The sequence below is a fragment of the Macrotis lagotis genome, chromosome 3, assembly GCF_037893015.1.
Source record: "Macrotis lagotis isolate mMagLag1 chromosome 3, bilby.v1.9.chrom.fasta, whole genome shotgun sequence".
In the NCBI taxonomy this organism is placed as follows: Eukaryota; Metazoa; Chordata; class Mammalia; order Peramelemorphia; family Peramelidae; genus Macrotis; species Macrotis lagotis.
The window spans coordinates 268,330,547-268,343,121 of record NC_133660.1 but is presented as its reverse complement, the minus strand read 5'-3'; the positions used below and the strand labels follow the sequence as shown (position 1 = coordinate 268,343,121).

Genomic DNA, 12,575 nt, shown 5'->3' with positions numbered 1-12,575 from the left:
CATCCACCTGAACCAGTAGAAGAGCAAATTCACAGAACTTCGGGAGCAACTGAGGGTGATGTGAAAGAAAGAAGAAAACGTGACTGAGGGATAACATACTTTTCCAAGGCGCAGTCCACAAATCACTGGAGAAGAGCAAGTGTGGTTGAGATCCAAGGTGCCAACACAAACAACTTCCCTGACAGAACTAAACTCAAAGACTCTGGAAACTGGGACAACCAGTCTATCCCAGGAGCAGTCAGGGCCAAATAACTAGAGTGAGAATAAGGCCCAAGAAGCCAAAGCTGAATTCAAATACAGAACAAATGAAAAGCAAAAAATCAATCGAAACCCCATTTTCCTTTAAGGAATGAAAAGTTTTCCAAATTAAGAAATCATTGTAGAAATGGGAACTCCAAACACCAATCAGCCCCTTCGACTACCCAGTCAGTCATTCAAATGCCTCTGAAGCTAGTTCAGGTCTTGGAAGGCTTCTCCCTCTCCTCCCCTGACGCTGGGTAGAGAACCTAGGGCAATACACATCCTGTTTGACCACAACTGCACTGGTTAATAAGGACGGCATCATCAATTATGCATCTTTGTTGGGTCTCATCTTTTCACGGTGGCTTTTAAGAATCTCTCTGCACAAAGTGGACAGTCCTTCTCTTCCATCCAAAAAGTAGAGAGAGAGAGATTGTCCCCATTTAGCCAATCAGATTTCAGGTTTCCACCAGGGCACCAGTCTTAGCAGATTTTTCACTGGTCAGCACACACTTTATATCTTGCCGAAACCCAGGTCCACCCCACCACTTGCAGTCATCTCCATGGCATGTTAGGGATGTACAATGTCCCTCCCAATCACTCCCAACTCTGTGTCTAAGAATCATCATTAAATCAACATCACATTTCTGGAAAGGACACATCCAATACTTGTGTATAACTACTATCAACATGACCTCTAACTTCTCTATCCAGAGACCCCCCCCTACATACATAAACACACATAAACACACACACACACACATACACACAGACAAAGTTGTCTTTTCCTTTCAGAACACCAGCCCCTTGATATCTGTTGTTCCTTTACACCCATTGCAGCTGGCAGCACTGCTGAGCCACAAGTGGTCAATCAATGCTCAGTGAACTGAAGGAAGCTTCTAGAGAACAGGGCCTGTCTCACCAGCTTCTTTGGGTTTCTGCAGTTCTTAGCACAGGGTCTTTTACTTAGTAAGCATTTAATAAATGCTTTTATATTGATTCATTTGCAGAATTTATACTCTAGATATTTGTGCCTATTTTGTGCAGCTGTTACTCAGTCATTTCAGTCATGTCCAATTCTTCATGACTCCACTTGGGATTTTCTTGGCAGAGGCACTAGAATGATTTGCAATTTCCTTCTCCAGATCATTTTACAAATGAGGAAATGGAGACAAATTGGGTTAAGTGACTTGTCCAGGGTCACACGGCTACTAAGCATCTGAGGTCAGATTTGAAATCAGGAAGATGAATCTTGCAGACTCCTGGCCCAGCATTTTATCCATCGCACTACCTCACTGCCCTGTGCCTATTTTGGTTGGTTCTATTAAAAATAGAAACTCCATGAGGCAGAGGTCATATTTTACTTCTTTCCATATTTCCTCCAACAAAGCACTCTGCAGCACTTAGTAGACGGTCCTGACAAAGGAGGCTGTCATACAGAATGAAACACTATACCCTAAATAAACACAACACTGAAAGCCAGTCAATCTCAATACCAGAGTGAATGATGAAACACAATTGTCTAAGGAGAGGTGGGAGACTAGGGCTGCAGAGTACAGCATATGCTTTCAGCTGTAGTCAATATAGTTTTGGCTTTAATTTTCTATTTTACAAGAGAGGACTCAATGATGATGATGATGATGATGATGATGATGGTGGTGGTGGTGGTGGTGGAGTTGGAAGGAATGATGTGTGTTAGGAAGTCACTGATTTAAAAACAAAAAAGCATCAATTAAAGACATATCTGCTAAACTGGAGGGTAGTGCAGTACTTGGGAACATGAGATCAAGGTACAAGTCTGTACTCTATGATTCCCTAGGAGACCTCAGACTGATCCCTTCACCTCTCTGGGCCTCAGGATCCTTCTCATTCAGTTGCAAAGGAGGCTTATATCTTATTGTCTGATCTTGTCATCTCTTATACTTTATGTTTCTTCCTTAAGGATATGATTTCTCTCTCAGCACACTCAATTTGGATCAATGTACAACATGGAAACAATGTAAAGACCGACAGATTGCTTTCTGTGGGGGGAGGGAAATGATATTGGGGAAAAATTGTAAAACTCAAAATAAATAAAATCTTTAAAAAAAAAAGAAAGAAAAGAAAAGGAGGCTTAAATGGCCTTCCAAGCTCCTCTCATCTCTAAGGTTCTTCAGTCATGCTATGAGCTCGAAGAGGCCATGTCTTGGACCCATAATAAAGAAGAATCAGGAAGAGTCACATTTCTGACTTCTGCCTAGGACCTGAAACACAAGACCACCAAGTTCAATGACCCTTCTCTAGTACTTGCAAAATAATGAAACAAAGGAGGTAGGAAACTCCAATAAGCTGTCAGAACAGTGTCAACGAGGGTGGTAAGGTTGTTGTTGGCTAAAGAACTGAGGTCAGTTACTCCCAGCACAGTTACGACTATGGAGTTCTCTATTAGGCTATAAGCTCCTCAATAGGAGAGGTTGCTTTTTTTGTGTGTTCCTAGGACGTAGCACAAAGCTAAACATAGAAAGAAGCATTTAATAAATCCTCTATTCAACCATCATATTTATCTAAAATGTATACATGTATCGATCTACATTATCTCTCTCAACCTCTCTCCCTATATATAATGCACGTACACATAGCTTCATCTATCTCTATATGAATGCATCCCTCTCTCTCTCTACTTCTCTAACTCAATTCAAAAAAGGCCTAAGTCTCAATTTTCCCACATCTTAGAGAGTCATTTCAGATCACAGGTGATGATTTTCACTCTACACACAAAAGACCCATCTTTCCATAAGGCTAATATTTTAACTTAGGAAATGGGTCACCTGGGAAGCTCACATACTCACTAAGACCCCTAAAAGCCTCTGTCCTGAGAAATGGTGGCACAAGAGTACCCCCTGGTGATCTAGATAGCAGGATTTCACATTGCTCTTTCCAAAAGGAGAGACTGGACAAATGCTATTCTCTCAAGTCACCTTGGATGGATGAAAAAAAGCACCTCATCTTGATGATTCGGCTGAAGGACAAAGATACCTAGAGGTTATTTGCTAGGAAAAAACAAACCTTTTGGCATCCAAATCTCTAGTGCATCACAAACTTCCTGTTCTTATCTAATAACACAGCCTCTCCTCCTCCAGCCATCACCGTTTCCCTGGTAACCGACGGAGAAATAGCAGCCTGCCAACGGGCTTTTGTCGTTCCCTCTCCAGCTTGCACTGCAGTGTAGAATTAGAGCTGGCCAGGGAAAGCACCCAGTTAATCGTTACAACTAAGCTTCAATGCTGCAGCAAAATCATTTGGAGATACAACTATTGGGGACCAGGAGCCTTGAGACCTCTGATGGCCTTGGAGAGTTAAATGAAAGTGGGGCTGCTCTCTCAGCATACCAAGAGGCAGTAGGATAAATGGAAAAGTCCTTGGAGCAGGAATCAGGAAGACCAGGTTTTAGGTGCAGCTTTGCCCCTGAACAGTTATGTGACCTTGGTGCAGTTACTCCCCTCCTCTAGCTAGACCCAGCAGTTTGAGATGCTAGATAAGATGAACCTTAGACTCCCTTTTCCAACTTTCTGTGTCTTCAGAATATGCTAAAAATGTCACTAAGTCTGTCCAAAAGCCCCAAATCAAACAATGGAGAACTGCAAGGAAAGAAAAACACTTTAGCCTAGGAGCTGTAACAGTGGTGAGGCTGGCCATGATGAGAGGCAAGGCATTCCTGATCCAAGAGCAGGGAGTTGGGGGAGAGGGGAAGAATGTGGAGCAATGGATCATGGTGGCTCAATTGACTATGTGAATCACAAAGGGAAGACTTGACGTCTACAAAACAAGACCATCCCAGCCCCATGAGCAGCCACAGAAAAAGAAGATGTTGGAAGCCATTTGCAGATGACTGCTAACTAGAAGTTTGCCACAGAATCAGAATGCAAAGGGAGGATATACTCACTCTGGGGAGAAAGCCACTAGGTCCATTTTTTTAAAGCCAAAAAAATAATTCTCTCTGAAAGTGACCCAAGTCAAAACTATCCTTGGGCAGAAAGGCAGGCCCCTGGAAGGCAGAAGGCTCATTTCCCATATTACCCTGCAGGTAAGAAGCTGCTGCTGAGTCAAGTCAAACAGATCAGAAAAAGAGGAGTTGGAACTGGCAGGAGATTCTCTGCCATTTCCCCACCCCACTCCTAAAATGTCCTACTGACAGAAAAGACAACAATATTAGCTCTGCCTCAAATGATTACTTGGAGCAGCAAAGAACAAGCCAGTTCAAACCCAGAGGCGATGCTCAGTTCTGTTTCCCTGGTCTATAGGAGCTACGTTCACAGACCTGGTTTGTCCAGAGAAAACTAAACAGACGCCCAATTTGGGAACACATGTTTCCTCTCTATCCTAGGGGAGAAGTGAGAGGAAAACAATCTCCTCTGAGGCCTGTTTCCAAGTTAGCAGGGCCAAGGTGCTTCTGCTTCAGCCTGGCTGAACCTGTGGCATCACAGGAAACTTTTGCAAAACTCCTAACCTTGCCAAGATGCTGATCCCTGCAGGAACAAGAGGAAAAAGCAAAACATTTTTCACGTTGCCATAATCCAAATCTACTTTCATCTAAAGATGCTGCTCCTAGACACTGAGAAAAGATTATTTGAAAGTTATATTCATCAAGTTGTTAATTTACTTCACATGAACTCAACATTCCATTTCCCTGCCTGACCCTTTTTCCTTTGAAACTGGAACCAGCACTAAAGGGGCTTGCTGCTATCTCACTAAACTCATACAAAGCTATGCCAGCCAATGGAGAGATAGCTTAGTGGTTTGCAATTTGTGGACTTTATTTCTCTAAGGGGACCAGGAACAGTCATCCTGATTGCTAGCTAGCCCCAACAAAGCATGACCCCATGGGGTTTGGCAAAACAATATCCAGGAGGAGGCCTTCATCCTTGCTGCTAATCACTGGCACATCAGCACATCGGTGCTGGTCGGGGGACTGGCAGGCCACATCTGAAGATCAAGTTCTGCCAGTGACTAAGCAGGTAACTAGGGCCAATAATCCATGTAACTTCCCTGAACCTCGATTTCTTCTTCTGTAAAATGGGGACGATGTTATCAGAAGCTGGCACTTATATTATGAGCTTCAAGGTTCCTCTTTCTAGAAGGGGATACCAGAGCAAAGGTTTGCACTCAAAAGACTGATGACTCCAAACTTGCTGCCTTAAACCAGCTCGATACTCCTCTACAGAAAGAGTGGGGGCTGGGGCTAGGGTCAATTTAATAACCTACACAAAATAAAATAACAAAATGCAGAGGTCACCACATGGTATCTAGACAGCTACTGTGACTCAACTGTTCCTTCTAGCTTCATCCTCAGAACAAGACTTCTAATAAAGAACAGAAGCCAAGCCCTAGTGACCAACACATCTGTGATCTGAATCAAGTCCTATTTAAAAAGTGGCCCAGAAGCACACCTCCCTGGCTGGGACCTTGTCAGAATCTCTGAGCTGAATGGTGCCAGGAGCCAGAAAAGCCTGGGGACAGAACAAGTTTAAGGGGACACTGGCTCTTGGCATGAACAAGCCTGGGATACTGAACTCACTGGAGGAGGCAATATGCACCCTAACCACTACTGCAGCCACTCCAGGGGAGTTCTTTAAAGAATCAGTCCAAGCATCCTTGTGTGTAAGGAAGATCTGAAAAGGCCTGAATGAAAAAGTGAAACTGTGACTCCTAGAGCTAGTTCTGTCCCTGACTTTTGTGACTATGGGGCTGGCTGCCTCCACCTTCTCTCTCTGGCTCAGGTTCTTTATCTTCAGAGATAAAAACAAGCCTTTCTTATTTCAGCGAGACACTGAAAATATGAATGACACAATAAAATGGTAGGTCAGAAGACGGCATGTTATCAGAGTGCCCACCACTTTCCCCTTCACCCATGATGTTCCTGCTTTCTGTAATTGCCTTCATTGATCCCCCACCTACTAGTTACTGTGCCCCAAAGAAACCCTCATGCTTACTTTGTATGTGTCTTTTCTGTTCCACATATGTACACACTGTCACACTACCCCCAGCCCCTGGCACATCCACATGTGACTCAGCAGGGCTTCCCAAAGGATTCCCACTATGCTCTTGGGACTCCATCTCCCCTGGGGAATCTTATGGGGTAAGACCCAGAGTACTCACTGGGGGGGGCTTCTTCCTCATTTCAAAGATGCGTGTCGCCCCCAGGCTGAGGGAGGCGATGATGGGGCATCTTCCCAGTGAGGGCTCATCATCACTGTGCCAGTCCACGCTGTCCTTGTTGTTGCGATAAAGGTTGCAGAGTAACGAGTTGAAGGTGTGGCCAGTGTTCTCCTCGATGCGGTTCTTCAGCATGCTCAGCACAGGATGCCACTGCAGTAGAAAGGAGAGCAGGAGCAGAGGTCAGAGGAAGTGAGAGGTGACAAATGGCATCAAAACAAGGAAGAGGGGCAAGAAAACCACATGAGGGGTCTTGGAACCAGAGCCCATCCTCTGAGCATGCCTGGTAGCTGACTTCTTGCTCTATTTTTACATATTCATTACAGAGCAACATAATACCATTTACTGCTTTCCCTTTATATCATAAAGTCTAGGTATCCTCTGCAATGTTATATTGGAACTCCACTGATAATGAGAACCACTGAGTTTGGTCTACACCACAGTCAGAGGCAGGTGGTGGTTCAGTGGATGGAGCGTTGGGACTGAAATCAGGGAGGACCCAAGTTAAAATCTGGCCTCAGACTCTTCCAAGCTGTGTGACTCTGGTAAGTCCTGTTTGCCTTAATCCACTGGAGGACAGGTCGAACCATTCCAGGATCTTTACCAAAGAAAACTCACACATGACTGAACAAGAACACCACCACCACCACCACAGTCATAAAGGAAAAAGCACCAGAGAAAATCTCACTATCCAATTTCTTTTCTTTTCACCTTCAACAGTTAGTGTGTGATCCTTTCAGGGAGATAACTATTACTAAACAGAATCAGGCAAACCAAGTCTGAATTACAAGGCTAACAAACTGGTGAGTGTAGCAAAGATCTAGGTCAGGACTATCACATCTGGCCAGGCAAATCCGAGGGGGTCTCCAGGTAGCTAATAGGGACCAACTGGAGTTTCCTGGCACGAATAACTACCCTGCCATGTAATCCTCCTTCTGTTAATTCTGTTTCTATATTTTATTTTTATTTGGAGGAGTTGCAAAACTAATGTAAAAACACAAGATGAATAAAAAATCAATCATTATCAATGTCCTGAGATCATGCTAGGAGAGCACTGTGAGGGCACTGTGAAGGATTCAATGCTAAGTAAAATTGGCTCCCTGGTCACAAGAAGTTTTTAAGGGAGAGATAACAAGTAATCAAATAACAATAATATCAGGTGGAGGCCAAGCGTATCAGAGATGACAGCAAAGTGCTGAGTTCAGAAAAGGAAGAGAAGTTTCCATGTGGAGATCAGGGAAAGCTTCTATGCCCTTGTCTAGAATCAGAGCAGGAAAGGCCCTTCTATTGGGAGTCCACTGCTGCTTTGAAACAGTTGATGGGATTATTTTTACAAAGATTTTAAGGCTGCTTAATTTTTACAGTGACCCTGATAGTGACAAGCCAATTATCTTACACCTAATAGGAACCATGACTCTCTTCTCACATGTGTTTGTGGAGGGCTCAAGAAGACTTAAACAGTTGTCCCTGTGTCCTACGGGGTTCCAGGTCATAGAGGGGGGCTGGTTTGCTCAAAGACTTTGGCTTTTTGAGGAAGTTCCTGCTTTCTCCCTCCCTGGCAGGAAGCTCTGACCCCAGCCTCGTGAAACATTTTGCACCTACCACTGGGACCCTTTGAATTGCTTCTTTGTTGTTCCAGTTTCTATGTCTTTCCTCCCAGAAATTCAAACAAAGTGCTCTACAGAGTTCTTCAAAGATTCTTCAAAAATCTAAGTTAGTGTGGAAGAGGCTGGAGGAGAGGACCGGAGCCAAAGAAAACCATCAGTTTTCAGGGTCACTCAGGGTTCCTGGCTACTAAGATCATCAAGGAAGGGCTTGGAGAGATTCTTGCTTTCATGCTGATGAGTTAAGGCAGGGGCTGGGGAGTGACTGCATTGAGTCCATACCTTCTTATTCTACACTGAACAGTAAGTAACAAAGCTAAGATCTGAATTCAGGTCAAATCCTTTTTCTCCTGAAATTTCCTCTAACGATGCAATTCACTATATTTCCTGATGACTGTGAAGGTTTTTCACCATCCCAGTAGCAAAGACCAATCAGGACTTGAACAAGGAAAAGTAGCAGATGTCATACGTAAACGCTAAATAAATATCAACTGAAATAAATGAAAAGAAAGTGGTCTTTCTGCAAAAGGGCTGGAGAGAGAAGTCATAGAACAACTTGTAGCATGCCCAGATATTATAGTGGACAGGATGTCATAGTCATAAATTTGGGAATGTTTCCAGGTTGCAAATACCTCCATTTTCTTCTTTTCCTTTTTAGTTTTTTTTTGGCAAGTCAATGGGGTAAAGTGACTTGTTCAGGGTCACACAGCTAGTAAGTATCAAGTGACTGAGGCTGGAGTTGAACCCAGGTCCTCCTGACTCCAGGGCTGGTGCTCTACCCACTGTGCCATTTAGCTGCCCCTCTCCATTTTCTTAGTGGGTTGATGGAGAGATAGGGGAGAAGAAAGCAATGAGCTGGAGGACAAAGCCTCCCTTTATCACTAGTGCACAGACTCCCCCTACAACTCAATGAACTGAACTTCTAAGGGAGCCTAAATATCTTTATCTACCATCCTCAAGGGCATCACATCCTGAAGAGTCAGGAAAATTCAGTAAACACTGAAGAAATAAAGGAATCCCAGAGTTACAATGAACATGGAGAGTGTAGCTACCCAGACCACCTCCCCTTTCAGGAAAAACCACATCTAAGGTACAATTTAAAGTGGAAGAAATAAACAAACCCTTCTGGTTAGACAATAGTCTACTTTGTTTAAAAAAAAAATACTAGAGAGGGTCCTTTACAACTTCATTTGGCCCTATGTCTCAAGATTTGTTTCTTTAACTCACATACCAACTCTGAAAATTAGTTTGCAGGCTACAAAGATTTAAAAACTGTTTTGAATAAACTACCCAATTTCAAATGAAAAAATTCTAATCCCTTTGAAGGAATTTCAAACTGCCAACAGGTTCTGGAAGGAGAAAAATGCTAGATGAATTCCTACTTTAAATCTCCACTTTTTAATGGGCTTCCAATTTAATTTGAAAAGATCAACCATAATGAATGAGAGTTCTTCCTAATCCTCCTTGTCTTGGTTATGCTCAACTTCCATATTGATTCAACAATTGTTAGGGAGACAGTTTATAATGCCAAGTAACATGGGCAACAGTGAATTATAAGAATTGGACTTAGAGGAGCGGCTAGCTGGCGCAGTGGATAGAGCACCAGCCCTGGAGTCAGGAGTACCTGGGTTCAAATCCGGCCTCAGACACTTAATAATTACCTACCTGTGTGGCCTTGGGCAAGCCACTTAACCCCAATGCCTTGCAAAAAAAAAATAATAATAACTAAATAAATAAAAATAAAAAAATAAAAAAAAAAGAATTGGACTTAGAGCTCAATTCTCAAGATAGGTTTCCAAAATAATCACAGATGGCCTAGTGGCTATTTTTTGACCTGGGCCACATACAAAATGGTAAACAAGGAATAAATGATTACATAACTCTTCTTGAGTTAAAAAACCATGACGATCTGTTCATTATTTTCTACCCTCTCACATCTTCAGCTGTAAGTTTTCCATTACAAATTAATCAGTACCTGACACAAATTAACTCCATCCTCCAAAATGTCTCACATGTCTGTTATTCACATACAGTGAGCATAATCTCCTTTTCTTCCAAGCTTATTAATTAACACATAACATCCCTCGCCAGTGGCAAGGGATCCTACAAACTCAACAGGAGACTCTTGTGCACAAACTTACAGACTAGAACAGGGCTGTCCAAAATATGGCCCAAAGTGCCATTTTATACAGAGCCTGGTGGATTTATTAAATGCCTTAGTAAACGAAGCCAAGCCTACTGCAGAGCTCTCACTAAAATGGCAAATCAAAATATATTGTCGTCTATTGTTTCGATAAAAACTTTTAAAAGTAAGGTTGGACAGTCCGGGACTAGGCTATAGCTGCTGAACATTTCAAACAAAGCAAAAGGGAGGCAGAACATCTAAGAAGATGACAAATTGTAGGGCAGAAAGTTCCAGTCTTAATAGCAGCATGAATAGCTCCAGATTTTTTCAGAAGCAACAACACAGCCTGGGAGAGGGACAGGGACGATCTGATTTCAGAGGACAGGCTGAAAGATACCACTTCTGCACACGGAGTGATCAATGTATGTGGAGAAGGTTCTATTTTGATCTCATCCTTAATTGCCCCATTAGCTCACAAAAGAAATGTGTAGAACAATAATCACCAAGGGTTGAAGACCCTATTCCAGCACATCAAGTATAGAATTTAAACGTACTTGAGGATTTGGCTCCATTGTAACTCTGGAATAAGTGTAAGGGAGTTCTCCAAACCATGCTGTCAATCTTGGCTGCAGATAATCAAGACCTAGAGAAAAGAAAAACACAAGGCCTTGGGAAGTTTTTCAACTGGACTCAACTGAATTTGAATATTGGTTCTAATGTAGTTCATAATATCCCTCCCCTTACCAAAATCTAATGTGTAAAACCCGTGTGGTCTCTAATTCTCTGAGTGTGCGTGCATGTGCTTGTCAAGTTTCACTGGAACCAATATAATTTTTGAATATTGACTAAGAGCTTTGCAATGTGTTTTTCCTCATGAACGTATCTCTTAGACATGAACCAGAGAGAAACACAAGACAGTATTATGATCAGGTGCCAAAGGGGATAAGCACAGATAATAAGTACAACAGGAATACACAAAAGAAGATGGATATGGGCAGTGTAGTTGGAGGTGAGCCACGAGGTGGGCCTGGGGATTTGCAAAGGCAGACAGAAGAAGTAAAGATATTCCAAACTGGGCAAACTGCATAAACAAAGATGCAGAGACTGGAATGTGATGAAAAGACATTTACCTGAAAGAAGCCAAGAATTCCCATTAGAGAGGAATGAGTGATGAGTTTAAGGAGGTGGAAGACAAGTACATGGTGAGGGAGACAAATGCTAAGATGAAAAGTAACAATAGTTGTTGTCTTTTTAAAGATCAGTTGCCCCCCTCCCCCGACCCAAGACGTGAAGGATTCTGTCAAAGGCAGGGAAAAAAGATGCTGCCAAAGGCAAGGAAAGGTCCTACTACATCAACCCCTTGCCCAGGGTTGCATGGATCTGGACAGGGTTTGAAGTCTCTCTCTCCCCTTTTCGAAAGGACTCTCCTTCTCTCAGTAACTGATCCAGGGTAGGGAATGCTCAAAACAGCTGGCACCAATGTGTATTCACACTCCCTCCCTCCCTCCTACTGAGGATGCTAAGGAAAGGGCGTGGTGCGGGCGCCCCCCAGTGACAACATGTGGTGGAACAAGCACCTGGGATAACTTCACACTCCAACTCTCCCTGGGTTTTTAAGTTGGCAGTAAAACATAAGTTATGCCTATAACTTTCTGAATCATGAAATTAAAAGGCTGAAGTAACCAGGAGAGTGTCCTTTTCATTCAAAGGTGCAGTGTTTTGAATTTAAATCCCTCAGCAGAGACTGACAAAGGACCAGCAGGAGAGTAAGGCTCAAACCCAAATGAAAGACTGAAGAAGAAAGGAAAAAGCTGTTCTAAGAGCTAACAGAGGTAGTGAACAAAGTCAACTACAGACGAGATACTGACAAAACGGTTTCAGATAAGAAGTGGGAAGAAATAAAAATAAAATCTGGAAAAGAGGGTTCTTTTGGATGTGTTCTCATGGGACAACCTGCCCTTGGATCCTGACAGACACTCCTGGAGAGAAGCCAGGCAAACAGAGCTGGTCTGAAAGAGGAGGATTGTCAAAGAGGCCAAGAACCCTCCCCCTCCCCACTCCAGAGTTACTGACTAAGTAAATGCAGGGGAGTGAGGTGGAAGGGAGCAGCTTCAGGTCTTCTGACTCCCAGTCTCTTTCTAAGGTCAACAGTAACAGCCTGCAGGATGGACATGCTGGATTTAGGGGTTCTGGAAGTCTGGAGGCAGGATGACAAAAGGGTCGGCCTGGGAGTTGGAAAGGCTGCCTCTGACCAACATGGGCTGTGTCCTATAATCTTTTTTTTTTTTTTTTTTTAGATTTTTGCAAGGCAAATGGGGTTAAGTGGCTTGCCCAAGGCCACACAGCTAAGTAATTATTAAGTGTCTGAGACCGGATTTGAACCCAGGTACTCCTGACTCCAAGGCCGGTGCTTT

General features: G+C 43.1%; 1 protein-coding gene across 4 annotated transcripts in view; it reads right to left on the bottom strand.

Annotated features, from left to right (window-relative positions):
• The window catches only part of ALKBH3 (alkB homolog 3, alpha-ketoglutarate dependent dioxygenase), a 46,531-nt gene that overhangs the window by 13,880 nt on the left and 20,076 nt on the right, over positions 1–12,575 (bottom strand). For all 4 annotated transcript variants that reach the window (XM_074230507.1, XM_074230506.1, XM_074230505.1 and 1 more), the window contains 2 exons: positions 10,716–10,804; positions 6,376–6,585 (listed from right to left, as the gene is read on the bottom strand). In XM_074230507.1, coding sequence (XP_074086608.1) covers positions 6,376–6,585; positions 10,716–10,804 — 299 coding nt within the window. The remainder of the gene's footprint in view (positions 1–6,375; positions 6,586–10,715; positions 10,805–12,575) is intronic.